The following is a 27,791-nucleotide window of genomic DNA, read 5'->3' on the forward strand; positions in this document are numbered from 1 at the left end:
CAGAAGGCTTTTGCTAAACAATCCTTTCCACCCCCCCTGCCTTAGAACAGCTTTGCAAATAACTGGCCATTCTTCTGCACAGATGAATCTGCAAGTTCATCTCTCCATTCTCCCACATGTGAATAAATCTCACCACATATGGACCCTGAACACCTATTTAGGTGGAGGTTGATGCTCTCCAGGGAGACTCTCCTTGCCCTTTTACTCTAAGTGCAGCCCAAGCGTCGGGTCCATCCCGGGAACCTGGTCCCTGCCCTCCTCAGAGAAGGGGGAGTCCAAATCAGCCCAGATCTGGCCCTGAAACTGGAGAGAATCTGGGGAGGCTTGGCTTAAAAGGAGACCCTTCAAGCACAGATTGCAAAAAATGCGTATTAAGAAATCATTGTGGGAGTGCTGTGGGCCCTGATGGTGGTGACAGTGTTAGAACCTACCTGAGGCCGAGTCGCTGAGATCCCCAGGGGATCTCAGTGTTGGCTTCCGTAAGGCGAGATCCCTAGGGCCTCGTAGAGAGGGGGCTTCAGGGGAGTCTGGGCCCAGCCTCCTTTCCAGCCTCTGCCTGGGTCAGGCGCCGGACTTTCGGTACGTGTGTGGGAGGGGAGGGGAGGGGGGATTCCCTGCCGCTGTAGGGAGAAAGAATATCTAGAGACCGATTTTAAACGAGCTGAGTGGGAAGAGGTCCGCGGGCCCGGCTTGGGCGGCGTGGGGAGGGGGACAAGCTTTGGGAGGGAGGAGTCAGGAGGACTTCTGGGCGGAGCGGAGCGCGGGCCAGGGGCTCGAGGTGGAGGCGGGGCCAGCGCTCCCCGCGCTGCGGGGGCGGGGGTCCGCGCCGGGAATGCCGCGCCGCGGGGGCTGGGGCGGGGCTTCGGCGGCCCCGCCCCTCACGCAGGTAGCCAATGGGTGCGGCGGCGCCGGGTGACGGAGAGAGTCGAAGTGCGAGTGCCGCGGCTGCTGCAGCGGCGGCGGACGGCCCAGCCGGAGCAGGAGGGTCTCGGGGGGAGGGGGGTGGGCGCGGGGGCTCAGAGCCAGGGACGCCGGACCCGGGAGGCGTCGCGGCCCGGGTCGCCGGAGGAGCGCGGGCGGCCCGGCAGCGGCGCGATGCCGCTCGCTCAGCTCAAGGAGCCCTGGCCGCTCATGGAGCTGGTGCCGCTGGACCCGGAGGTGAGTGTGCGGGGCGGGGGACCAGCGCCGGCGAGCCCGGGTCCCCACCGGGGCGGGGCGGCTCGAGGCGCCGCTTCAGTCTGGAGGGCGCCCGTGAGGGATCGAGTGCCCTCCGATCTCTTGCTCCCTATCCGGCTCCACCCCCTTCTGCCCTGAGTATGTGAAAGCGAGGGACAGTTCCGCCAAGCGCCGAGAACCCCTTTAGTACGGAGAAGGGATCCCGTGGAGCGCTGCGCTCTGGCCCCCCGTCACCTCACACACCTAGAACCCGTCCCGGGAGCTGTCGGAGCTTCCTCCATTTGTGCAGACGGGCAGGACCGGGGTGCCTGATGTCTGGGATTCTACAAGAGGCAAGGGTCATGGGACCCCCACTTCTCCTTGAAGTCTCCCAGTGCCGTACCTCAAGAGCTCCCCGCTAATCCGCTGCTGGCCCTAGAAGGATTGCCCATCTTGACCCTTGGCAGTTGTGGAATGTGGGGTGACACACCTCTGGGCTGGGGCTGAAACTCTTGATTTTCTTTGCCCCGAGGCTAGGGTCAGAGGACACCTATATCCCCTGCCCCAGACTGGAGAAGAGAGTGGGGAAAGCCCTTCGACCTTGTGAACATTATTTCTGAAGAGGAGGAGGACATTGGTGCCTGCTCCATTCTTTCCCCACCTCCCATACGAAGGGCTGGGCCCTGGGTAGTTTGGCCTCTACCAGCCTAGCCTCTCTGAGAAGCAGCTCCTGCCCTTTTCCTAGGATTCTGTGGTGCCAGGCCCTAAGTATGCAGGCGGCTACTTCTTCCTGTGCCCTTTGAACCCCAGGGTCAAGGTCAAGCCCCTGAACCAGCAGGTTGGAAAACTTTCCCCTCAGCTACATACTGGGAAGGAGGCAGGTGATATTCCCTTTCCAAAGGGGATGTGGGGGGTATGCAGGGAGGGTGTGGAGACCTCAGTGAGCCTGAGAACCAAGGTGATTTTCCCCTGGCTTGGACCCCTAGCCTCAGCCTAGGTCTTCTCTGCTCTGTCTTACCTGGGGCAACTACCAAGGGCCCTGCCTCTCAGGGTGACAGATTGAGATCAGAGTGAGGACCCCGGGTCCCCAGCATCCAGGATGTGCTGCCTCTTTAAAGGAATGGTCATGCCGACACTGGTTATTGGAGGGTGGGCGAGGCAGCATTAGGTAACCAACCTGAAGGCGCAATTTGGAGTAAATTGTTCTGGGATCCCTGCCATGGGGTTTTTACAGGCCCTTTTTACAGGCCCTGCACGCTCTTGGAGGTTCTCTAGCTGACTCACCCTCGAGGTGAGGAACACTGCCCTCTGCAGCCCCTATACCCCTTTCCCTTCCCCCCACCCCTAGGACAGGGGCACTAAGGCCTCCGGCGGGGGGCACTCTGAGGTGGATTCCTTTGCCCTGGCATGCCCCTGAAACCTAGGTCTCCCTAGAGGAAAGAGGACTGGGAGAGGCCGGGGAGGCACTTAACCCAAGGACTTACCTTGGCGATGGGAAGGGCAGACACCCAGGAGCTTGATTCCCAGCCCAGGGCACTACTTCCTGCTTCCCTTTAGGGAATCCTGGGGAAGGGGTCAGGTTTAAACAGGAAACTCAACTCAGTTTTGAGTACTGCTACATTTGAACTCTGTAAGAGAAGGCCGGCTTATTTCCTAGGATTAGGGAAGGCAACGATTTCTTTAGGAGCTTCACCTTGGAAGTGCTGTGTGACCTTCATTCAGTCCTTAGCCTCTCTGGGCCTGTTTCTCCAGTGGCCAAGGCTGGGTCTAGCCTCTGCTTCCTGGGCCTGAAAGGGTACAGAGCCCTGGGTACTGCTATCCATTTCCCCCTCCCCCACTCCATGGAGGTGCCAGGCGACTGGGTGTTATTGTTTGGGTAACAGGAGCCATGGGGCAGCCACGGCACGGGTTGGGCTGTTCTCACTAGAGAACAGGGCCTCGCTGTTCTTAGCCCAGGTGACATGTAAGCGATACAGCAGCCTGACCTGAAGGTGTAGGTGCTGCCGCTGGCCTCTGGCTGGGAAGGAGACAGGCAAGGGGCTGGTGGGGGCTTTTGGGAGAGGCCTGGGATCTGGACTGCCCTGCCCTCTCCATGACGCTGCTGAAAACGGGCTGCTGGGAGGCAGGGCCAGGCCCAGGGTGTGGCCCAGGTGGAACAAACCCGTTGGAAGTGTGGGTGAGGATTCTGCCTGGGCCTTCCTGGCCTTGCTGAAAGCGGTAACCTTGTCCCCAGGCCCAGCCTTGCCCATGTAGAGAGCTTTTTGCTATGTGACACCCAGGCTGCTTCATCTGTGTCACCTGATTTAAATAAAATAATTTTCATAATAACTTCTCAAGGTAGGGATTATTACATACCCCATTTTCATATGGGACAACTAAACTCAGAGAGAACTGGCTTATGAATTAATGTTAGTCAGGATTGGAACCCAGGTCTCTCGCTGTCTTCTACCAAGTTGGGGGAGGCTCAAGGATGGGCACGGGCTGGGATCAAACTGGCCCAGGTGGAAGGTACTCCAAGAGAGGCTCCGGATGTTGGCAGACTCTCCTCATCCCGCAGGGCCCCTGTCCAGCCTTTGCCGAGGGCAGTTGGTGGCAGCCAGCCCTGGCACCTGGCCCCCCCTGCCTCCAGCAGGGTACAGGGCTGCCAGTGCTGGGCTCTGAACCCAGCTCCTAGGGCTGTTTCCTGTCTACGGGGCACGTGCTGTCTTTGTCCATCTGCTGCCTGGCTTCTCCACACGTCGCCCTGGGCCCCTCCTCCCAACACATAGCTGCTTGGGTGGAAAGGAAGGAAGGACGCCTGTTGGAACCCATCTCTGACCTCTGGTGAGGGGGCACAGTGGTCTGGGGGCCCTGGACAGCTGTTCCCATGAGGAGTGCTCTCTGAGAAAGAGGGAAGAGCATGGGTTTCCATCCTCTAAGAGGCTGAAGGGCCCTTCGTGTACCAGGCTTTTTAGACAAGGTCCTTCATTCAGTATTGTGCAAGGTCAGCATCATTGTCCCCTTTCACTCATTCATTCGTTCATTTATTCAGCAAATATTTATTGAGCGCTTATCATGTGACAAGTACTATTCCAAGCAATAGGGTGCAGCTGAGAACAAGACAGACCTGCCTTCATGGTACAGATGAGGAAACCGAGGCTTAGAGAAGTGATGTGATGGACCGAAGGTCAGAGTGAGTGGCTGGCAAAGCCAGGATTAGTGGCTTTGTCTTTGTGGCTGCAGAGCTGTGTTCTTTCCACCATCTGTGAAGCAGTCGGAGGGACAAATGAACTCTGTCTTCCCAGGACCCTGGCTCTGAGAGGGGAAGCTCACCTGTAGTCCTTTTTGCATTCCCGGTCTTTTCTCCAGAGCTACCCATTCCCCTCTAGAGACTTTATGCAGTAGCTCTTACAAGCATGGGGTTCTGTAAGGATGGCACCCGGGCCAGAGACCCTGGGACTGGAGGCAGCCGAACAGGGCCTGTGAGGTCCCCTGAGTCAGCTCAGTAAGCCCACACCTCTGGGTCTACCCACTGCCTCCTCTCCTCCCTCATTGGGAATTTAGGCTTGTAGCTGTGACTTTAGGCTACGGCCCCATGTCTGTCACCTGCTAGCTGAGGGACCTCAGGTAAGCCTCTTCACTGAGCTTTGTCTGAAAATGGGAGTAATAGAGCTAGCTCTGGCATCCCTGCTCTCTTCAGTGGGTTGCACTCTCATTTGACACACTACATGCTGGACCCTGAGCTGGGCGCCAGGGAGATGATGATGGACAAGCCAGGGCTTCTTTCTGAATTAACCTGTGGCTTGTTCAGTGCTGTGGGACCCAGAGGAGGGAGAAAAGGGCTTGAGGCTGTGTTGACAGAGGAGATGACATTTGAAGTGAGTCTTGGAAGAAGACCAGGAGTTTGCCCAAGTGACAAGGCAGGAAGGGTTTTCTTGGTAGAAAGAGCCACCATGCAAATGCTTGGGGCTATGAAATGAGCTGGTCTGTTCAGGGCCTCAGATCGTTCAGTTTAGCTCAAGAATAGGGCCCAATAATAATGGCTGTTGTTTGTGGACCAAATATGTGCCAGGTGTATATGTTTATAGACTATTTTGTTTGCTTCTTGCAGCCACCTGATGAGGTACATTACTTTTATCCCTATTTTACAGATAAGGAAACTGAACCCCTGAGAAATGAAGTAACCTCAGGGTCATGCAAGTGGTAGAAGCCAGAGTTTGAGCCCACATGGTCAGGTTCCAGAATCCAGGTTCTTAATCACTTGCATTGGGCAGTTGGAGATGGTGGCTTTGAATGCCGTGCCAGGGAGCTGAAACTGTATTCTGCAGGCAGTGGGAAGCCACGGAAGGGTTTGGGGCCTGATACAAAGCAGGTTCTCAGTAAGTAGCGAGTGGGTGATTGAGGGAGTCGATGGCTCAAGTACAATTATCATAGTTAAGTTTTAGGAAGGATGAGGGTTTGGAATGGAGGAAGGCTGGGATGGGGGACTGGTGTATAGGTTGTTGAGACCATCTTATGTCAAGTGTCTACAATGCTGGTGAAGTAGAGCTCAGTCTCCAAATGCATCATGCCCCACCCCACCACACCCGCCCTTATCAACCTGGCTGTTCTACTACCCAGGCTGCTGGGAGATGACCATATATATGTAAGTGTGCATGGAGGGGCCTTCAGAATACTGGCCCTGGGGAGGATTAAGGGCATTAAAGGGGCTCAGGGGGCAGGATGTCCTGGGAGCGGTAGAGGGAAGCTGCTCCAGGAGCAGGGAGATTATGTAATGGGCAAAGCACAGCTGTGCCTGCTGCTGCCAAGCAAAGCCACAGCTGCCCTGTGGACCCAGCCTCTGGCTCCAAAGTCCTGACCTGCCCTAAGCTGGGTCTTCCTAGCTGGTAGGAGCCTCTCATCTGTCTCGCCACACTCTTACTGTGCCAGGAGGGGTGGGGACAGCTCCTTTCAACTTCCCGAGGCCCAGATAAGAGATAAGATAAGGTTAGTCACTTTATATTACATAGGAAAAGGATAAGCTGAGTTTGGTATAACCCAGGTGAATAATGCCTATCTAAGGACAAAGTCTGGGGGCTGGAAGAAGCAGGACTGCCCAGAGATGGGTTCCAGTTCCCACTCTTCTGCAGGTGGTTCCCCTGCCAGGGTCGTATGCTCTCTTCAGACCTTTAATGAGCTCCTCCTGGGTGCCAGAGATCAGAATTTGAATTTCTACTTACCAGTTTTGTGACCTTAGGTGTCATCACTGGGCCTCTCAGCCTCAGTTTTTTCCTCTACCAAATGGGGCCAAGGCCTACCTTCCAGGTCATGGGGATTTAATGGTATCACAGGTGTGAGACACAGCCCAGTGACTGGCATGTGGCAGAGACTCGGAAGAGAGCAGCTGTTAGCATGGAGCCCTAATCTCTGCCCTCCCAGGACTCCTGTTTATTAGGAAGGGCAGGCTTGTGTGTAAATAATCCCTGCAATGTGACAAACGGTACAGAGAATGATGCAGGGGCTAGTGGGCCAGCAGCGGTTCTGCCTGGCAAGGACAGGGCAGGGGTCCTAGAGGGGATAGGGTAAGGCCAGGGCCGCCACTGTCTCTGGGCTAGATTCTTTCCTAGACTTTGTCTCCTTCCACCCTGTAGCACCTCTGAGAGGTGGCTGTAACAACTTCCGTGTTACAGATCAGGAAACTGAGGCTGCTTGTAATTGATTAGTCGGCACAAAGTCATACAGTTTGTCTCTGGCAGAGCTAGGAGCCACACGTGCCCTTTCCTTCTTACTGGGAGGAGGTCACATTTGAGCTGAGTCTTCAGAGATGAAATGTTTGCCAGGCAGGGAGCTGAGGGAGGGAGCATCAGGAAATGCTCTGCCTGGGTTGTGAGGGGCTGTTGCAGGAGGGCTTGATACCTATGCCCTCACCATGCAAGTGGAGGGGGAGACCCACCCAGAACTCCTGCCTCTGCCTCTGTAGCCTCCCTAGCTATTGGGAGAAGCCGAGGATGGGGATGCCTCATGGGGTCTATTTTTGCCCTGTCTCACACTGGTAAATTCAGGCAATGTTCTCTTCTCTTTTCCAGAATGGACAGGCCTCAGGGGAAGAAGCTGGACTTCAGCCGTGCAAGGTGAGGACCCGGGCTAGCACTTGGGCTGGTGGAGCTGGGGATGCACTCTTTGCTTGACCATGCAGGAGGAGGACAGCCTTGTCCTACAGGGGTGTGAGGACCCTGGCCTCTCATTCCTTTCCCAGCTCAGTCTTCCTTTTCTGGTCTCACCTAATCTTTGAGGCAACCTCGTACATAGAGATTACTTGCTCTATCCTTCCTATTTCTTAGGTGAGGGGACTGTGTCTCAGACTGGGTCAGGAGCAGAATCCAGGCTAGAACTCTGGTTACCTATCAGCTAGGCTGGGATGCTTCCTCGGTTTATTTACTTGTGGTGGCTAGGCCAGCTGCAAGCAGTGGGCTGAAGAGGTAATGGGAAAGGCTCAGGTCAGCTGGGCCTGATGAAGGCCTGGAATCATCTGGGCATGTGGTGTCATAGGGAACTTGGTGGCCTGTCAAGTCTGACCAGGGCCCAGTGCCTGGCATGTGGCACACAGGCCATTTCTCAGGGCTCCCACCTCCTAGTGAAAGGCTGATTCCCTCACCCCTGCCATCTCTGCTTCCCATGGACTCCTCCCTTTAGCTCCTGTCTCCTGTTGCTGAGTTCGTGTGTTGATAAAACTGCCTGGGGCTGGGTGACAGTTGTGTGACCTTTGGTGGGTTCTTTGTCCCCTCTGGGCCTATACTTTCTCATCTCTGCCTTGGGAAAGACCACATCCAATTCTGTGAGGTCACAGAACTGCTGCGTATGGAGGGGCTTTGGAAGATGCCTAGGCAGAACAGAACGTGGGTTCTGGTGGTAAAACAGACCTGGGTTCAAGTCCTGGCCCCACTCTCACCATTTGACCAGAAGCTCTTTTCCCTTCTGAGTCTCTATTTCCTCATCTATAAATTGGGGATAATAGCACCTACCTCACAGAAGTGATGTGAAGGATGAACGAGATAGTAACCGCCTGGCATGAAGCGACTTCCGCACCAGCAGCACGAATACCTCCGTGTCTTGCTCAGCTCCACTCCCTACTAGTGGTCACACCCCCCAGGCCTGGGTCTGCCTGGGCCCTAGACCTACCATAACCTTGACCTTTGAGATGGACCCAGGGCTGGTCCCCAGTGTTTGCCTTGACTCAGCCTCCTAAGATAAGGTTGCTGAACTGCCTCTGGTAGGGCTGGGTGAGAGAAGAAGGTTCCTACCCTCTCTTCTGTTAGTTATTATGTCAGTCTTGGGCCACCAGAAGCCAGGCAGTTGGTGTGGACAGGGTCTCTTGGTTTGTCTTGGCCTCATGTCTGGAGACTCTCTTTTCATCAAGTAGCTGCCCCTAATTGCCTAGTAACAAAATGAAGGGGCTGTAGGTCCCCAGTAAAGGACAGGATGTACGCATCTTGCAGCCGAGGTTCTGGGGGTCTCAGAGGACTTTGCAGCTTTGGAGGAGCTGGTGGTGAGTGCACCTTCTCAACTTAAGAGATAGAGGGGCTGGTTGGGAGAACTCAGGCGCCTACCCAGTCAGGTAACTTACATTTGATCCCCAGCCTATGAGTCCTGCTCTAGAGCAGAAGATCCTGGGGTGAGGGATGTCAGGCTGGGGATAGTTAGGGTAGGGAGAGCCTCAGATGTCACAATAAGGAAGAGAAAGAGCTTAACCAACACCTGGCACCATACCAGGAGCTTCCTGTTTAGTTCTCACAACACCCCTGGAGGTAGAAATTATTGCTATCCCCATTTTACAGATCAGAACATTGAGGCCCAGGTCACATAGCTAGTGAGCACATAGCTGACCACAGAGTCCACACTCCTCCCAGCCCTGGAAACAGTGCTGAAGAGGAGGAACATTGGGTCCCTGTGACTCTAAGTTCCATCATTCCTAGGCACCTGCTCATCCACTCTGTTGCCCCAGAACCTCACAGTATCCCCAGAGCCCACTTCTGGGCTCAGCACACCAGGGGGCGCTCAGCCCATGGTCAGGACCTCATCACTTTGTACAGTGGAATGAGCTGGCCTGTTTATCTTTTGTTTCATCAGACTTTTGGTGTACCCTGCTGTGGCACTGGGGGACCCCAAGATGAAATCAATACCCCCAACCTCAGGAAGCTCCCGGACTTAGGGAGTGGGAGGAGACAGGAAGGCTATGTGGTAGGCGCTATGATGGGGAAGAACATGGCTGTGGACACATAGAACCTTCATTCTGTGCCAGGCCCCATATTGGGCAGAGTACTATACCACCTTCCAGGTGCCCACATTTCTCTCTGTGGCATGATGAGATGAGCATGTCCTGAGGAACCCAGCCAGTGGCATCTGAGCCCAGGGCTGAGTGCGGACCAGACGGATGGTCACTGCTGTGTGGAGGAGGAAGAATTGGAGTGGGCTGTGGGGCACCAGGCCACCTTCCCTACACAGCTGGCGTTTGGTTGGGCCTTGAAAGCAGGATTTGGGCAGTTGGAGAGAGAAGTGGGGCCTTCCAGCTGGAGAAGAGGCGGCGGAAGGGGGCTTGAGAGTCAGGCATTCTGAGTTCAGAATCTTGCCTCTCTTTTCTGTTTGCCTTATAACCTTGGACAAGTGGTTTGACTCTGAGGCTCAGATGCTTTTCTTGTAGAAGGAGAATAAAGTCCATCCCTCAGGGGCACCTGGAGGAGGGCATGGGATGCATATAAATGAAAGAATCTAACAAAGTGTGAGGCATAGTGTTGGTGTTCGATGCTTGTTTATTTTATTCGTTTCCAGCAGGAAGGGGGATTTGGGGCTTAGCAGCCATCCTGTGGACAGCAGTCTATGGTGAGAGCTCCCTGAGTCTTTTCAGCACCCCAGGCGCACCTAGTGTCCTCAGGCACACTGGGGTTCTATTTACCCTCCCTCCTTTCCTAGGGGTGGACTGGGCACCCCAGGGCCCCTCCCCCTGCGATCTCCGGAGCTGGACCCCTTTGAAACGCCTGCAGGTCTATTTTGAGAGCTGAGCATCTCCCCCCTCCCCTCCTCTCTTCCTGTTTATGAAACCCTGATCCCTCCCGGATCCCTCTTGCTCCTCTGGCTGGAGCACAGGCAGGATGTGACTGTGGACTTCAGGGAGCCTTGAGAGCCTCAGGTGTTGGGGGAAACGTCCCTTGGACTGGCCAGGGCAGACTAGCCCACCCTCCCAGTACCTGGGACCCTGTGGGTGGGCTCTGTCCCTTCTGCCTGCCCAGAGAAGACAGCAATAAGTCTGCTCATCTAATACAGGGAGAAATTCTGTGTACAATGTCCCTATGCTGCTGTGGCCCATTTTGCTTCTAGAAGCAACCTTTTGAGAGTGGAACATGTCATTTTAACCTCTGTTTTACAGAAGAGGAAGCTGAGACTCAGACAAGGAGAGAGTTTGCCTGGGAGCACTCAGCTAGTGAGTGGACAGCTCAGCTTCCCACTTTTCAGCACCCCTGGCCTCAAGCCTCTCATTCATACTGGTCTCTGTACATGAAGCGTCTTTTTTCTCCTTTCTACTTGGCCAATTCCTGTTCCTTCTTAGGGTCCATTTGAACTGCCCCCTCTCTGGAAGGTTCCGGGACCTCACTCCAGGCAGATGGTTACCACAACTGACTGCAGCTCTGTCCCTGAACAGTTGTGTTTTGTTATCATGTATTTATTTTCCGAATCTATACCTGAGGTCAAGGCCTGAATCTATACCTGAGGTCAAGGCCTGAGTCTGCCTTGCCATGTATGACTCTTAGTGTGTGGCTCCTGGCATGGGGACAAAGCAGGGGAACAGTAGCTGTGAGTGATATCCAAAGGGGAGGCTGGCTGGCCGTCTTTGCAGGGAGGGCAGTAATGAAATGCTTAGGAGTGTAGGCTTTGGGAGCAAACAGACTTTGATTTTGCTCTTAGCTCTCCTCCTTTCTAGCCATGTGGCCTTGGGCAAGTCACATGACTCTGAGTCTAGTTTCCACATCCTGAAATGGGGTGACAGTACCTCCCTTAGACACAGGGCCTGGCAGAATCCACATCAGCAAAGGTTGAAGGAAGGAATGTCCTCATGTAATAAATGCTCAATTTATAGGAGGCACAATTCTCATTGTCGCTCCATGCCAATCCTACCTAGTGCCCGAGGCCAGTGCCCGAGAGCTCTCCCATCAGGGATGCCTGTTGGACCCATCCTTACCTGCCCAGAGGGGTGCTGGGAGACATGTCTGGGAACATATGTCTCACCAGAGGGGACAGTGCCTGGGAGGCCCTACAGATGCTGCCAGCTGGGGAAGGGGATATTGGTGTCCATTAGGGCCAGGGATTGGCAGGTGGGCTTGGGCTATAGCTGGTGGAAGGATCCCCACGGTGGTGACCCTAGGGACCAGGGATTGGGCTAGGGGACTCTGGGCTTCTCTTGCAGCTGCCTTGTGGAAGGAAGTAAATAAGAGGAAGTATCGATAGGGGAGTATGGGGCAGGGACCAAGGGATGTGGTCTGGTGTCTGTCCTCCCCCTCCTGTCACCCAGAGACTTCACAGGCCCTGCACATACCCTTTAGTGAAGGCACTTCTGAGACCGTTTCCTTCCTATTGCCCCTTCCTGTACCCCACTAGCTGCAGAGCGTCTTCCTTTTCTTCTCAGGGACTTAAGGGTTGGCGGGGGGGGATGCAGCTGGCACTAGACCAGAGAGCTTTGGGGTTCCCAGGGCTGTCCCAGCCTCTAAACCCCTACCCGAAGAAGCTGGGGTGAAACGAGAGGCCTCAGTCTAAGGAAGCATCATTCACAACCCTGGCAGACCATCATCAGACTGTTATTGGAAGCCCTGTGAGGGCTGGAAGGGGAAGTCCGTGTGTACACGGGGGCGTGTGTTTCCACATAGGGGATGTCTGTGGAAATGGTTTCCGATTACCAGCCTGTGTGTGTTTGTGTGTGTGTCAGTTCCTGTGGGTATACTGGTGTGAATGATGCAGAGGCCATGTGGAAGAGGGCTGGGCCTGGTTAACCCCTGCCCCAGGCTACGTGCTCCTCTCAGACCTCTGTGGGTTGTTGCCAGGGCCTTTTTACCCCCTTGCCCATCCCAGGGCCCTGGACTGGTAGGCTCTTCAGGGCAGGGCTGGGTGTGGTCGTGCCTGCTCTGTGGGCTGCCATTTTGGGTGGGCCCAGCCGTGGGAAGGTCACTGTGGGGGAAGGAGTATCCACGCTCTGGGCTGTGGCAGTCAGAGCTCATGGCGTTGCTGACTCTGCCCCTCATTCTCTCAAGAGGATGTTTGCAGGTGCTGGATACGCACTGTCAGCACCTCATCACCTTGGGACTTTGTGTTCCAGTCTCCCCTCTTTGGGATCAGAGGAGATGAGGAGAGGTGTGTCTCTGCCCTCCCCGCTGCAGTCATGGGCTTGGGGTCTGCAGTATCCCCTCAGTTGGGGAGCCTGACCCATCTTCTGTCCCTCCTCCCTGCAGAGGGGGAAGTGAGAAGGAGCGGGTCAGGGACCCTGCCTTCTGGGCCGGCAAGTTTGAAAAGCAGAAGTAAAGGGAGTAACGGGGCCCTCTGGCCACTGGCTTGAGCCCCACCATGCAGACCCCGGCAGATTTACCCAGGGTTGAGAGAGACTCACTCCCCTGTCCCAGAAAGGTGAGCAGAGGGTTGGCCTGCCTCCAGTGGTGTCTGTCACCATGACTCTGGGCAAGTAATGGCTTTAGGGGTGGTTCTGTCCCTTGGGGTTTCTGGGTGATTGGCTCTGTCCCCAGGGAGTGTTCTCAGTCAGAGACAGACAGGTGGAGGCTCAGACCTCAGGGTGGGGTGGGCAAGGGTTGCCGTGTGATTCCCCCCACCCCCACCCCCAGCACCTCTCTGAGCCGGGCTTTCTTCCTGTCCCACCCGGGATTATATACAGTGGCCTGATTAGCCTGTAGCTTTTTGTGGCTGCAGCTTTTGTGGCTTTTGTTCAAGGTCCTCTGAAGATGGGGCTGTGTCTGCGAGGGTCAAGACCTAGAATAGGAAGTTCCCAGACTGACCCTAGTACTGAGGGAGGGGACAGGCTTGGATGGGCAGGACATAGCTGTGGCTGACTTGCCTGCCCACCTTTTCCCAGCACTTGAGGCCTGCCGACCGCAGTCCAGGCAATAACCAGGGGAAGGACTTGGATTCAAGCCGGCTCTGCCACTGGTTCACTTTGAGCTTGGTGAATCACTGCCCTCTGGACCTCAGTTTCCTGTTCCCGAAATGGGCATAACAGCTTTGGGGATATTTGGATCAGAGTCAAAGCCATCAGATTGTACTCAGATGTCCCTCTTGGTCTACTTTCTTAGTCCTGGGCCACCCCTCAGGGGGAGTGAAATCCCAGAGAAATAGAAGACCTCAGAGATGAGTCTGCCACAAATACTGGACTATTCTCCCGAGTGCTGAGAGTTTGCAGGTGACATCCCCTCACCTCTTTCACCGCTCTCAGGCAGACCAGCAAGAACCAGAGCTCTGCCTTTGAGTCCAGGGTCTGACTTTCTGGGTAGCTGTGTCTTTCCTGCCCCTGTGTCTGCCTTGGGTACCTGTCTGTCTGCTTGGGCCTCTTGACTGGCTGTCTCTGTCTGCTGCCCACATGCCTCTGTTGTTGGGCTCTTGTCTCTGTCTATACTTGATGAGTACCTGTCTTCACCTGTTGGGTACATGTCATGTGTTAGGTGTCTGTTGGTTCATATCCCCTTCTGTCTCTGCCTGTTGAGTATGTTTCCCCATCTGCTTCCACCTGTTGGATGCAAGTCCCCATCTGCCTCTGCCTGCTGGGTCCCCATCTGTCTCTGCCTACTGGGTATATGTCCCCATCTGCCTTTGCCTGTTGGATATGTGTCCCTATTTGCCTCTGCATGTTAGATATGAGTCTCTGTCCACCTCTGCCTCTTAGGTATGAGTCCTCTTCTACTTCTGCTGCTTGGGTACCTGTCCCCATCTGTCTCCACCTGTTGGATATTTGTCCTTTATCCATTCCTGCCTGTTGGGCATGTGTACCTTCCTGCCTCTGCCTGTTGGATGTCCGCCTTCATCTGTCTTCACCTACTGAGTGCCTGTCTCTGCCTGTTGAGTGTCCCTCTATATCTGCCTCTACATGTTGGGTGCCTGTTTCTATCTGTTGGGTACCTATCTGTTCCACAGCAGCTGGGTTGGCATGGGGCTTTCCCTTTGCAGGCCCATAGAGAGGATGAGGGGGGCAGAGGGCAGCCCTTAGGCAGTGGGGAGGGGGGAAGAGAGAGGAAGGGAACATGAGGGTGTCGGCTTGGAGCTAGGAAACCACAGGCCCTGAGTGATTGGCGGACCAGGCCCAGCCCCCGCCCTCACCCTGCACATCCGCCTTGGGCCCGGCCACCTCTGAGGCAGCCCCGGACGCTGCCTGCTCCTGCCATGGTGCCTCGGCCCTGCCGGGCGGATGGAGCAGGATCCCAAGCCGCCCCGTCTGCGGCTCTTGGACCTGCTCCCCTGGCTGCCCAGGAAGCAGCGGCCCAGGATCAGCCAGACCTCTCTGCCTGCCCCTGGTCCTGGCTCTGGCTCCAGGCGGGACTTGGTGAGTTTGCCCGGATGAGCTGGCCTGGCTGTGGCCCATGGAGCAGGTGCCTGGGCAGCCAGTTTGGCCTCCACTGGCTTTGGCCTCTCTTAGCCCAGGCCTGGCCCTGCTGGGTGAGTGGACCCTGCCTAGACTTGCTTCCTGGGGAAGTGAGAAGGCACTTCAGTCTCCAGGGTAACACTGGCAGAATGGCGGGAGGGCAGAGGGTACCTAGAACAACTAGGGCCTGGCGAGAAGTTTCTAGTATGCTTGTATGAAGGAACTTTCAGGAAATGCAGCAGGGATTGGGGCAGAGAGTCTCTGGCCTTAGCTCCTACCCACCCCATACTGGCACTTGCTGGGTTGGTGGGGGACTCCCAGGTGACTCTTGGGTCCCTATGCTTCTGAACTCTATCCTTCTGGCTAGAGGGATCCCGTCATCCATCCTGTCCAGGAACAAAAGCCCAGCTCTGCCTCCCCAATATGAGAACAAACTCTACTTCCTATTGTGGTAAAACCAAAACCTTCACAACAGGGGGAGGGGAGGACCTGGGGCAGGTCTGTGGGCCTCAGCCAGAGCCTGGGGTTGTCTCAGCCTGGCCAGCCTAGTGGTGCCTGGGCATCCCTTTGGGACTGACCAGGCCGGAGCATCAGGAGCAATAGGAGCAGAAGGCACCTTGGTGGTTTGACCTTCCCCAGCCTTTGAGAACCTTTGGTATTGATGAATCTGGAGGCTGGCCCTGTCAGGGCAGCTTTCTGGTTGGGCCTACGGGGCCCTGTCTGCTGAGGTCTGGGGGGAGTGGACTTGAATGGGGGGATGTGCCCCATGCTGCCCAGATGGGGCCCACTGTACCCACCAGCTCCATCCCTCTGTCAGGATGAGGGCGTCCTCAAGGAGATCTCCATCACGCACCATGTCAAGGCTGGCTCTGAGAAGGCTGACCCGTCCCATTTTGAGCTGCTCAAGGTTCTGGGCCAGGGATCCTTTGGCAAAGTGAGTCTTGAGTCCACAGCTGGGAGTGAAGTACTGGTCATGTCAGAGGTGGGGGTGAGGAGTCATTTTGGGGTTCAAAGGGTCAGAGGGCAAGGGTTGATGGGTCTGAAGGAGGTATGAGTGGTCACCTTGTTACCCATGGAGGGCAAAAGGTGAAGTACTCAGAAAAGTTAGAGGTCAGCCTGGGACCTGGAGGGTGGGCCCTGACAAGGCTCAGCCCCGTCCCCAGCTTCTTCTCTGCTTTCCCCATGCTTCCTTCTCAGGTCTTCCTGGTGCGGAAGGTCACCCGGCCTGACAGTGGGCACCTGTATGCCATGAAGGTACTAAAGAAGGCAACGCTGAAAGGTGAGTGAAGGGCACCTCCCCATGTAGAGCCCAGGCTGGGCACAGGATCAAGGGAGGCAGCCCAGCTGTCTAGGGCCTTAAATCTGATGAAGGAGATAGCTCTGTCTCCAGGAGTTCCGGGTCTGAAGGTGGAGACACAGTCCTGGTCTCAGCCAATCCTGACCCACCCATCCACCCACCTTATGGTGAAGACAGGGTCCATTCAGAAGAAAAGACTTCCAGGGCTAACTGCACCCCCAGCCACTAAGCCAAGTGCCAATGATGTAGCTAAAGGTGACTGTCTGGAAGGAGGCAGGGGGAGTGTGGCGTGTCTGTGCTGGGGTCCTTCAGATATCAAGTGTCAGGTTGGTTGGGCAAGGCCTCTGTTAGCAGAGTTGCTTCGTAATGTCAGAAGTGTCTGAGGGAGACTTCTCAGGGTGGAGAAGCATGTGAAGGAAGAGGCAGGGAGCTCAGGGAGGCAGCTGAGTGGGCAGGAGAGGATGAGTCGAGGCAGGGCCATGGGGATGGATAGCAGAGCAGTTTAGAGGGAGCCCAAGCCCAGGTCTAGAATGCCAGCACTTACAGAAGGTGTGAGAGTGGTTGGTAGTGGGCTTTGGGCTAGGAAGTGACTCTGACTGGCCTGGGAACCAGGGTGGCCTGACCGGGTGCAGCAGGCCCAGGCCAGGGTGAGGTGTGTGTGGGGGTGTTGGGGGATTGGAAGTGTTGGCCTTGGGGACATTAGGGGTCATATGGCCCATTGAGGGGATTCTCTGTGGGGTTGTTTAGATTTTGTGCCCCAAGGCCAGGCTGGTAGGAGTGGGAGTCATTCTCCAGGAAGGACAGTGGGAGCCACTGGGAATGAGAAGGATGAAAAGACTTGGTCCCTGCTTTGAAGGGCTCTCAGGCTGGGGCTGGAGAGGCTGAGCAAACCCTGCAGTGTAGTGACCTGGGAGCCCAGGGGAAGGTAGATGCAGCCTCCCAGGGGGTAGGCTCACATAAGGAGTAGCCATTTGAGCTGTGCCTTGAAGGATGAGTTGAGAAGGGTACCCCAGGAAGGAGGAACTGTTTGCCTGAGCAAAAGTGTAAGGGCAGTTTGAAAATGTAAGGTGAATTTGGGAAACTGACTGGAATAGTTAACTCCAGCATGGTTCCTGTCATGTCTGATGAGGGAAATATGAACATTAAAATAGAGTTTGGTAAAAGGTGCTCAAGATGGGGAAGCAAGCACTGTAGGAGAGAGGGCCTTAACTCAGCTTGGCAGGTTAAGGAAGACTTCCTGGAATAGGTGAGGCCTAAACTGAGTCGGAGAAGAACCTGCTGATGATCAGAATTTCCTAGGGACTTTTACTCTTTGAAAAAATACATGTGTATTTGGTGTTGAGCGGGGGGTTCTTGCTCAGATCCATGAATCTGAATTTGAGACCCAGGGAATCTGCCTTTCTAACTAGCTCCCCGAGTGACTGTTCTCACCAGACTGGGATTGGAGATTTTTATGTCAGACAGAGAGGGGGCTGGTGAAGGCATCTCAGGGGAGCCCCAAAGGCAAAGGCTGAGGGCACACAGAGGAATGGGTTGCTTAGACTGGCTAGGTTGAATGGCCGGCCCATCATGGTGCATGGCGGGAGATGGGGCCAGAGGGATGGGCAGGGCACCAAGAGGCCAGCTCTGGGCACTGCCATGAGATGTAAGGAACAAGTAGAAAAGAGAGCCCTTCCTAGCCAGGGCTGGAGGGAGGCTAGACTCTTAGTGACCACCTTTCTCATCTGGCCAGTGCGTGACCGCGTTCGGACCAAGATGGAAAGAGACATCCTGGCTGATGTAAACCACCCATTTGTGGTAAAGCTGCACTATGGTGAGACCACAGACCCTACCTAAGTTCCCACCCTACCTGCCAGCCTCTGCCCTCGCTGTACGTTGCCCACCTCCTAGCAGGCCAAGGGAGCTGGGGGCAGAGCCCAACTGGTTCCACCATTGCCTTTTCCCCTCTCCCCAGCCTTCCAGACCGAGGGCAAGCTCTATCTTATTCTGGACTTCTTGCGTGGCGGGGACCTCTTCACACGGCTCTCTAAAGAGGTGAGCTGGCACCCCACTACTAGAGGGCCCCAGGATAGAGCTTGGGGAGACAACGAGGCCCCCGTCCCAGGGCCCTGCGAAGGATATGTTCAATGCGGCTTGGACCTGGGACCACCTAGGCCTGCCTAGCAGTCTCTGACCCAGGAACCCACCTGGGACAGAGCCCAAACCCTGGCAAAGCCTCTGAGAGTTTTCCCCAAGATGGGTCTGGGAGGATCAGGCCCTTGGTCTGATGCCACTGTGATAACGGGGAGCTAAGTGTGGCACTTACCTCTCCGCCTCCGGTCTTCCAAGGCTGTGAGGCAGGACTGTAAGGGTGAGGAAAAGCCCAAATCCACGCCCTCCCCTCCACCCCCCACCAGAAAGCTAGATACCATGATGTTATGTCCCAGTTATTAACCAAAGGATTTTGATCTGATATAAAGGAATTTGAGCCAGAAATAAAAATGAGATCATTGATACAATTCAAACTTTAGAAGAGAAGCAAACTTTTAAAAAATTTTTCAGATGTTATTTTAATGTTTGAATAGGTAATACATTTACATGATTGAAAAGAAAAATTTTCATTGAGCCCCTCTACCCCTACATAAGTAAACATTTTTATTGGTTTCTTGTTTAAGCTTCCCATGTTTCTTTGGAAATACAAACCATTCTGATATTTGTTCTGAACCCCAACCCCCCACTTTCTTACGTAAAAAGTACTACCATTCTGTGATACTGTTCTGTATCTTCTTTTTTCAAGACAATATATCTTACAGATCAATCCGTATCAGGACGTGGGGAAACTCCTTGTAGTTTGTGGCTGCACAGCACTCTGTCACGCAAGGAGAGGCAGTTACTCCCATCTTCTGCTGTCCGACCCTTGGCCTGTTCTCAGCCTTTTGCTATTTCCAAATAGGGCCACAACAAGTGACTTGTATATTAGTCATTTCACACCTCGAACCATTCCTTTATAAAGAGTAGGGTGAGTGTCACCGGGGTCTCTCAGCGCCCTCCCCAAGGGCAGGGACCAGGACCAGGAAGCCACCAACTACCTAATGCCCTAGCTCTGAGGAAGAGGCGATCCCAGCTGAAGCTCCCTCCCACCTATTGCAGGTTATGTTCACAGAGGAGGACGTGAAGTTTTACCTGGCCGAGCTGGCCTTGGGCCTAGACCACCTGCACAGCTTGGGCATTATTTACAGGGACCTCAAGCCTGAGAAGTGAGTGAGGCCACAGCCAGCCCTGCCCAGCCTCCATAGGGAGTGCAGAGGCAGGCCCTGGGGCTTCTTCTGTAATAGGGCTACCCCAGTGGGGGTGGGGGTGACTCTCTCCAAGAAAATCCCCCTCCCTTGGACTGCCCCATGAATGGTTGGGGTGCAGTGGAGTGGTGGTGGCAGCAGGCTCTCCTTGGGGGCTGCCTAATCACTACTGCTATCATTATCAAGGGCCCGGCACCTCTATGCAGGTGCATCACCTACCTTTTTTGCTAATCCATGTGACCTCTGAGATGCCACCATTAAAGGTCATTCCTTGAAATGGCCTCTCTAGAATCTTCCTTAACATCTAAATATCCTCAAATGGTAATGTGGGAGCCAGGGTCAGGTGCTAAGGTGAAATGAGTTCTGGCCTTAGATTTAGGCAGACCTAAACTCAAATTTTGTCTCTACCACCTTACATCTTGGCTCCACTAGCTCTATGACCATGAGGAGTTCTTTAACCTCCCTAAGTCTTAGCTTCCCCATTCTTAAAATGAGGCCATAATAGTACCTACCTCACACAGTTTCAAGGATTAGCAAAAAGGGTAGGCAGCACACCTGCATGGCACTGGCAGCATCCCGCTCTACCCACCCATTCATCAAATGGATCTGGGTGGATCACCTTCTCTGGGCTGGGCCAACTCCCACAAAGCCCTGTGGCATCATCAGAACCCACCAAAGAGCCACAACTGAAAGGCCCTGACTTCTCTCCATTACAGCATCCTTCTAGATGAGGAGGGCCACATCAAACTCACTGGTGAGTGGAGGGCGCCAGCCCCCTCAGATCCCAGGGGAGGGCAGGATGGGCTCTTGATGGGCCTGGGCTGAGTGCTGGTGCTGAGGGATTCGTTCTTCCTGAGAGGCTAAGCCAGGTACTTGGAAGTGGTTAAAAGCCCAGGCCCCAGACTTGCAATGGCCAGGGTTTGAACCCCAGCTCTCTACCGCATAACTCTGGGCAAGTCACCTAGCCTCTCTGGGCCTCAGCTTCCTCCTGAATGTCCTGGGGGTGATGCCCTCAGGCCTCTGGCAGGAGGATGTGGTGTACAGGGAGTGGCAGCAAGGAAGGCAGGGATCCTGAAGATGTGTCCTCTTCCCCTCCTTGCTGCAGACTTCGGCCTGAGCAAAGAGGCCATTGACCACGAGAAGAAGGCCTATTCCTTCTGTGGGACGGTGGAGTACATGGCCCCCGAAGTCGTCAACCGCCAGGGCCACACCCACAGTGCAGATTGGTGGTCCTATGGGGTGTTGATGGTGAGTGCCCAGGCAGGGGTAAAGCATCTAGCCCAGGCCTTGGGCCTCAGTTTCCCCATTGGTACAGTCACGGGGTTGATGGGGTTGATGGTCTCTGAGGCTCTCCTCTTGTCCCCTGACAACCCAGCTGGCCTCACCTCTACCCAGCTGTAGTTTCCTTCCTGGGAAGGATTCCAGGCTTGGCCCCACCTGGGGTGCCCGCAGTCTGGGATTGAGTCTCTCCCCAGCTTCGGGGCCCTAGAACTATTCCTGGTGTTCTGATTAACAGAGAGGAAAGGACACAACTCTTGATCCAGGTGAACCTCCAACAGGCTAGCAAGAATCCTGGCAATGGAGCTCAGTGGCCTGGGTGGAGGGAGGTGGGGGACATGGGAGACGGGACCAGAGCCTGAATAGACCTTTGTCCTTTGCAGTTTGAGATGTTGACGGGCTCCTTGCCCTTCCAGGGAAAGGACCGGAAGGAGACAATGACACTGATTCTGAAGTAAGCTCCAGCCCCTCCCTGATACCTCAGAGTCCCCTCATGCCTGTCCCTAGAGCTTGGGAACCAGAGTGATACCCTATACTTACCTCAGGTTCACCCATTAATGTGACACCCCTCTGGGTGAAGCATTATGTTTTCCAGGGCCCCTTTTCATCCACCAGGGCCTGTGGGAGGGGAATCCCAGAAGTCTTTGGGCAGTGAGTTTGTGGATGGCTTGTCTGGACTGAGCTGAGAACTAGACCTGGACAGAAGGGGGAGGAGGGATGGGGCCTCTGGGGCGGGGCTCAGCCCTAATAAGACCTGGGGCTATTTCAGGGCGAAGCTAGGCATGCCCCAGTTTCTGAGCACGGAAGCCCAGAGCCTCCTGCGGGCCCTGTTCAAGCGGAATCCTGCCAACCGGCTCGGTAAGCAGCCCTAGCTCAGGGGAGGGGAGCAGGGTACAGCTGCAGTCTAGGCCATAGGGCCACATCTGGGGCTGAAAGGGACCGTTGTCCTTTGTGTGGGCAGACAATGCCGCCGGCCACCCTGCTTTCTGGCTCCATGTGTGGTGTTTGGGGCAGGGAATGACCTGTGTGTAGGGAAAAGGCAGGAACTGAGTCATCCCCACTCCCTCTGGGGACAAAGACAGAAGACCCCACACAGCTCCTTCACCAAGACTGCTGGCACAAGAGGAAGAGCATGAGCTCAGGCATCAGAAGGCTCAGGTCCCAATCCTGGGCCTGTGTCAGATCCCCATTGCCTGGCACACAGTGGTCCTCCATAAATATTTGTTGAACAAATGAGTGCCATTCGTGAGTCAAGGCATCTGACTTCACCTCCTGGAGCCCCAGGTCCTCGTCTTCATGGGAGATGATGATCTCAAGCTCTATTGATTAAATGAAGTCATATAAATGTGCTTCGTATGTAGTGGCTGCTCAATATGTCTTGGCTCCTTGGCTCCTGGGTTCATCTGGACCATGACCAGCTTTGAAATGTCCAGTCCAGGTCCCTGGGGTTGAAGGGAGTGTGAGCCTGTCTGGTGGCTGACAAGGGAGGCGGAGGCTCTCTGCAGATTTTGGAACAAGTCTGGCCTCTGTGTGGCCTTGGACAAGTTGCCTAACCTCTCTGGGCCTTCCTTCTCCCAGCAGTACACTGGAGATTGATCATAAGGGGCCCCAGAAAGTGGAAAATGCTGAGCAGGCAATAGGCCTTGGGATGATGGTAGATTTGGGGGAGGGTGAGCCCATTCCCATGATCCCAGTGGACTGCTCTAGCCAGCCACTGGTCCCAGACCAGTGAGGCTGCTGGGTGGACAGAGCAGTATCTGGGAGTTGGACATCCAGGACAGACCCCTCATCTGGGCTCTTTCAGGCTCCGGCCCTGATGGGGCAGAGGAAATCAAGCGACATGTCTTCTACTCCACCATTGACTGGAATGTGAGTGTGTCTCTCCACCCCAGTACCCCAGTCAGGGCTTCCGCTGTGGTGGGAGGGAGCTTCTACTGACAAGGGCCTCAGGTATGGAGCAGAGGGTGACAGCATGGCCTCGGAGGCAAGGCCTGGCTTCCCAAGGGCAAACAACCATGCCCCATCTGCATGGCTCCAGGCCTGTCACCTCCTCTTGCACTGGCTCCCTGACAGGCCGTGGGAGCGCTGTGGTGACTGGAATGCCCACCCTGCCTTACAGAAGCTGTACCGCCGTGAGATCAAGCCGCCCTTCAAGCCGGCCGTGGCGCAACCCGATGACACCTTCTACTTTGACACTGAGTTCACATCCCGTACACCCAAAGGTCTGGTTTGTTTTGTGTTGGTACAGAAGGGAAGCAGGGAGTCAGGGGCACCTTGGGACACAGGGGTGGTCAGGACTCTGGCAGGCCCAGGTATGTGGGCAGACAGGCGGGAGGTCTGACTCTTTGTCCCCATCTCATTCTGCCTGACTCCCACTCCAGGGCTCTATGGGCTCTTTGTGTCTGGGTGAGGGGGTGGGGGTGAGTGGTTGGTTAAGGGCACAATAGAAAAGTCAGGACCCCTGCCCCGGGCATCTTCCAGCCCACTGGGAAGACAAACACATCAAGCTCACACGTCAGGGCTACAGAATCTGACCCAGTAAAAATGTGAGATAGAGACAGTCTGGCAGAGCAGAGGTGACAGCACCCACAAGTCAGGGGCAAGTGTGGGAATCTGCTTTGGCAGTCAGGGGCAAGTGTGGGAATCTGCTTTGGCAGTCAGGGGCAAGTGTGGGAATCTGCTTTGGCTATCCTGACCACCAGCCCTCAGTGTGCTCATCTGGAATATTGGCTTAGCCATAGACCCACTTAGCCCTTGGGGTTACTGGAAGAAGCCAGTGAGGGGTCTTCTGGGAGGGAGCTTGTTATATCCTAACATTTGGCCAGATATTATAGGTGGGTGTATTAATTCTGGAAGTCCTTTTGAAGGGACTGGTTTTAACAGGGGGTGCTTTTCTCGCAGCTTACATATCTCTGATGACAGGGAGCTCAGTGTTTCTCCAAGCAGTTTGTCCCATCTTTTTTCATTTATCTGATAAATATGTACCAGGTCCCTACTGCGTGCCAGCCTGGGGGAGTTGATGGAGAACAAGACAACCCAGGCCCTGTCTTCTTATGGCTCAGTGTATAGGGAGGGGAGAGACACGAAAATGGCTACTGGGCAGCATGACAAGTGCAGCTTAATAGGGGCGAAGGGTTGGAGGAGCAGCCTCAGGCAAGGCTTCTCAGAGGAGAGAGTGAGTGAGTTGAGCCTCAAAGTGTAGGTGAGGAGAGAATTATCTATTTAGAGGGAGCAGCATGTGTAGTGTCTCAGTCTCCTTTCGGGATCTGAGAAGTTGACCTGGCTGAGCTGTAGAGTGGGGAGAGAGGAGGCTAAGATCAATCACAAGGATCCCAATTGCTAGGCGGAGGAGTTAGGCTTTCTCCTGAGGGCAGAGGGGAGCATTTGAGAGGTACGGGCAGAGGTAGATTTGTGGGTGGAACCATCTTCTGGCTGCTGTGCCAGAAGAGCTGAAGGGGCAGATCTGAGGCCAGGAGGCCAGGAGGAGGCGGCCAGGAAGGGATGGAGTGTCTTGACCTGGGCCAGACACTGGATGTGGGAGTCTTATCTTTGTCTGTCAAGGCTGGGCTGGTCTAATCACACATGAGCAGATGGGCTAGCCAAGGCCTGGGATCAGGGATCCTGTCCAGGCTCCCTCCATGGCCAGCCTCTGAGGCAGGCCTAGAAGTCCCATGGTTTCTCTCTGTTGGGCTGCCTCAGGGTCAAAGGCACCTTCGTAGGCTCACATCCTCCTCCTACTCCTGCAGACTCCCCAGGCATCCCCGCTAGTGCTGGTGCCCATCAGCTGTTCCGTGGTTTCAGCTTTGTGGCCACTGGCCTGATGGAGGATGATGGCAAGCCTCGGGCTACACAGGCACCACTGCACTCGGTAGTACAGGTAAGGCGGGCAGGAGACTGCTGCCTAGTTGTCCTTGTCCACTTAGAAGCTGCAAGGCAGAACAGTTAGGATACAGGCTCTGGAGTTGGACAAGCCCGGGTTCAAACCCTGATTGCAACCGTGTAGCCCATTGGGCTTCCAAACTTCCTTGGGCCTCAGTTTCCCCATTTGTAAAACAGGGATAACAACATGGATATTTCCCGGCCCAGCCAGAGACATTATAGAACCTAGATAGGTGTAAAGTGGTTGGTGCCCAGGGTGCTGGGACGTGGCTTTCAGGTCCCCAGCAGGGATGGGTGGCAGGGGCTCATATCTCCTCACACTTGTCCCCCATTTGCATACTGTCCTGGCTCCATGGAAGATATTTAGAATTGAGAAACAAGAATGTAGACCTGGAGCTCATGCCCTGGGTTCAGAACTTCCAAGGTGAGGGACTTTGAGACACTTACTCTCCCAGTGCCTCAGTTTCCTCATCTGTAAACGGGATGATGATAGAAACTTTCTCCACTGGGCTATTGTGACGATTACATAAGTTAATATGTGTAAAGTTCACATAACTATGTAATTGATTATCCAGCTGGGACATCTTTGTCCAGGACAAATGTTAAACCAGACTGGTTGTGAGGACAGTGGGTATAAATCAGGACTGTCCATGGCGTCACTTATGGAAAGTGCTCAGAATAGTGCCTGCTACACACTAAGCACCATAGAAACATTTGCTATTGTCAGTGTCTCAGAATCTTGAGACACCACATGAGCTGGGCTATGACACCCAGAAAGGGAGGCAACTCACCCAAGGCCACAATAAGTGGTAGAACTGGGACCCAGCTCAGGGCTCCTCTGTCCCTCTCAGGGCAGTGGTCCCCTTATGGGCAGGAAAGCTGGTTTTCCCAGGCTTTTCAGTGTGTGTTGCGACTCTGTTGCCTGCCCCCTCCACCACCGTCTGACTGCAGGGTGGGAGCCAGTGAGTGTGCCCATCATACAGAGTGGAAACCTGAGGCCCAGAGAGGGGCAGATTCTTGCCTAAGTTCACACAGCCAACATTCTACCCTAGGCCTCCTGGCTTTTGCCTGGTGCCATCTCCACTGAGGCAAGGCCTTGGGTGCTGGGGGATGACCCCTGCATTCAAGAGCAAAGTGTCAGCCCTATTTCTTGGTCTCCTGCAGCAACTCCATGGGAAGAACCTGGTTTTTAGTGACGGCTACGTGGTAAAGGAGACGATTGGTGTGGGCTCCTACTCTGTGTGCAAGCGCTGTGTCCACAAGGCCACCAACATGGAATATGCTGTCAAGGTGGGCCTCCGACTGTGTGTTGGCCATAGCTGCTGGGCCGGGGGGAGGCAGATGTAGCCTTGGCCTTTTGGCAGGAGACGGGTTGGTGCTTGAGGCTCTGAATGGGTAAAAGCTGTGCAATGTGGGCTCTGTGGCAGGGAAGGACTCTGGAGATGGTCCCCCTGACACGGCCACATGCACCCCTTTTCCTCAGGTCATCGACAAGAGCAAGCGGGATCCTTCAGAAGAGATTGAGATTCTTCTGCGGTACGGGCAGCACCCCAACATCATCACTCTGAAGGATGTGAGTGGGCGTCCTTGAGACTGGGGTGGGGACTGAGGCATTCGACTCTAGGATTTGTCTTGGCTGCCATTCCTTTGACTTATAATCCGCCTCTGCTCATGGGAAGGGGAGGAACCTTGGTGCCTCCTGTCTGCCTGCACCCCAGGAGCCCTCCAGTTCAGGTTCGGGCATTGTCTGAGAGCTTTCCTGCCCATCAGGGGTTCAGTGCCAGCATCTTCCTGTCTAGGGAGGATTATGGCCTAGACAGTCAAAGGCCCTGCCAGGGCCACTGACACACAGAACGGAATACATGTCCGGCTCCTGTGATTCTTTCTTGGTCTGGTGAGCTGGTGACCAAGGGGCGCAAGCCTAGCTTCGAGGGAAGGGGCCTGATGGCGAGGTCTCCTGCAGGTGTACGATGATGGCAAACACGTGTACCTGGTGACAGAGCTGATGCGGGGCGGAGAGCTGCTGGACAAGATCCTACGGCAGAAATTCTTCTCGGAGCGGGAGGCCAGCTTCGTCCTGTACACCATCAGCAAGACCGTGGAGTATCTGCACTCCCAGGGGGTAAATTTGGGGTAGGAGGGCACCATCAGCAGAGCGCATGAGTCGTGGGGTGGCCTGGGCAGTGGCAGTCTTCAACAGTCAGACAGAGGGGAGACTAGGAATGGGTGCTGGGTTAGTGGATGGATTTAAGGAAGGGAAAGAGAGTGATGAGGCCGAATTGTGGACAGGAACATTTATTTAGTATCTACTATGTGCCAGGTACCTGCTACATTATTTGCATTATCTCAAATGATTTTCACAGCAACCCTGTGAGGTAGCTACTATTGTTGGCCCACTTTACAGGTGAGAAGACTGAGGCTCAGAGCTGTGAGGTCACTTGCCTAAGGTCACAAAACCGGGAAAGAATGTCTGACTAAGGAATTTGGGTGGGGAGCTACGGACAGGGAGTGGGTTTTGAGTGAGGAAACAGCAGAGTCACTATGAGTAACTCAGGGCTTCAGGGGGTGCGAATCTGGCTGTGGGTTTGGTTGCTAGGACAGAGGAAGTAGGTGTAGGGGAAAGACTGTTGGAAACCCAGCAGGTGCTACAGAAAAGGTATAAGTCCAAACGATAAGACTTGGCCTTTATCATTGAACAAGGCAGAGGTGGAAAAATTCCTTGTAGTGTATTGAAGCCAAAACAGAGTTAGCATGAGGTTCTCTCTGGATGAGATGATGTTTTAGGGGCTTCTGGTCAGACAGTGTGGGGGTTAAGCATGCAGACACTAGAATTCAACTGGCTGTGTATAAGTCCTGTGCATGGGGTTGGGAAAGACTCATTTCTCCAAGCTTTTCTCACCTCTCATCTACAAACTCCTGATAACAAGACCTCCACCTCACAGGGTGGCTGTGGGATGGAATGAGGTGCTGCACTGGGAAGGTACCATGGCCCAGTGGAGGCGGTGGGAACTGCCACATACACATTAGGGGGAAATAGGACCAGATCATTGCTGTGCCTTTTTTAAAAATTAACTTTTCATTAGGAATATTTTCAAGCATATGTGAAACTAGAAGAATAGATAATGAACCCCCAGATGCCCATCACCAGATTTAAAAATTGTCGAGATGCTTCCGTCCCTCCTTCCCTTTCTCATTTCTATTTCCTCCCCTCCTCTCCCTCTCCCTCTCTCCTTCTCTCCTTTTTTGCTTCCCTCCCTTCCCCATCCCTCCTCTCCCCTCCCCTCCCCTTCCTTCCTTCCTTCCTTCCTTCCTTCCTTCCTTCCTTCCT

The 27,791-nt window shown here is 54.7% G+C and overlaps 1 protein-coding gene across 3 annotated transcripts in view; it reads left to right on the forward strand.

Moving 5' to 3' along the window:
- The first annotated feature begins 932 nt into the window (after window positions 1–932).
- The window catches only part of RPS6KA1 (ribosomal protein S6 kinase A1), a 36,476-nt gene continuing 9,617 nt past the window's right edge, over window positions 933–27,791 (forward strand). The window contains exons 1-17 of one of the 3 annotated variants that reach the window (XM_011357670.2): window positions 933–1,158; window positions 7,200–7,244; window positions 15,552–15,668; window positions 15,932–16,013; window positions 17,764–17,844; window positions 17,986–18,065; window positions 19,161–19,267; window positions 20,023–20,060; window positions 20,412–20,554; window positions 20,968–21,038; window positions 21,354–21,442; window positions 22,389–22,453; window positions 22,704–22,806; window positions 24,331–24,461; window positions 25,628–25,753; window positions 25,947–26,036; window positions 26,427–26,585. In XM_011357670.2, the coding sequence (XP_011355972.1) occupies window positions 1,096–1,158; window positions 7,200–7,244; window positions 15,552–15,668; window positions 15,932–16,013; window positions 17,764–17,844; window positions 17,986–18,065; window positions 19,161–19,267; window positions 20,023–20,060; window positions 20,412–20,554; window positions 20,968–21,038; window positions 21,354–21,442; window positions 22,389–22,453; window positions 22,704–22,806; window positions 24,331–24,461; window positions 25,628–25,753; window positions 25,947–26,036; window positions 26,427–26,585 (1,590 nt within the window). In that variant the 5' untranslated portion in view covers window positions 933–1,095. Of the gene's footprint in view, window positions 1,159–7,199; window positions 7,245–14,516; window positions 14,696–15,166; window positions 15,186–15,551; window positions 15,669–15,931; window positions 16,014–17,763; window positions 17,845–17,985; window positions 18,066–19,160; window positions 19,268–20,022; window positions 20,061–20,411; window positions 20,555–20,967; window positions 21,039–21,353; window positions 21,443–22,388; window positions 22,454–22,703; window positions 22,807–24,330; window positions 24,462–25,627; window positions 25,754–25,946; window positions 26,037–26,426; window positions 26,586–27,791 lie in introns of those variants that run through there. The other 2 variants (XM_011357669.2, XM_011357671.2) reach the window with 2 other exon arrangements.

This window comes from Pteropus vampyrus, unplaced genomic scaffold (genome assembly GCF_000151845.1).
Source record: "Pteropus vampyrus isolate Shadow unplaced genomic scaffold, Pvam_2.0 Scaffold36, whole genome shotgun sequence".
In the NCBI taxonomy this organism is placed as follows: domain Eukaryota; kingdom Metazoa; phylum Chordata; class Mammalia; order Chiroptera; family Pteropodidae; genus Pteropus; species Pteropus vampyrus.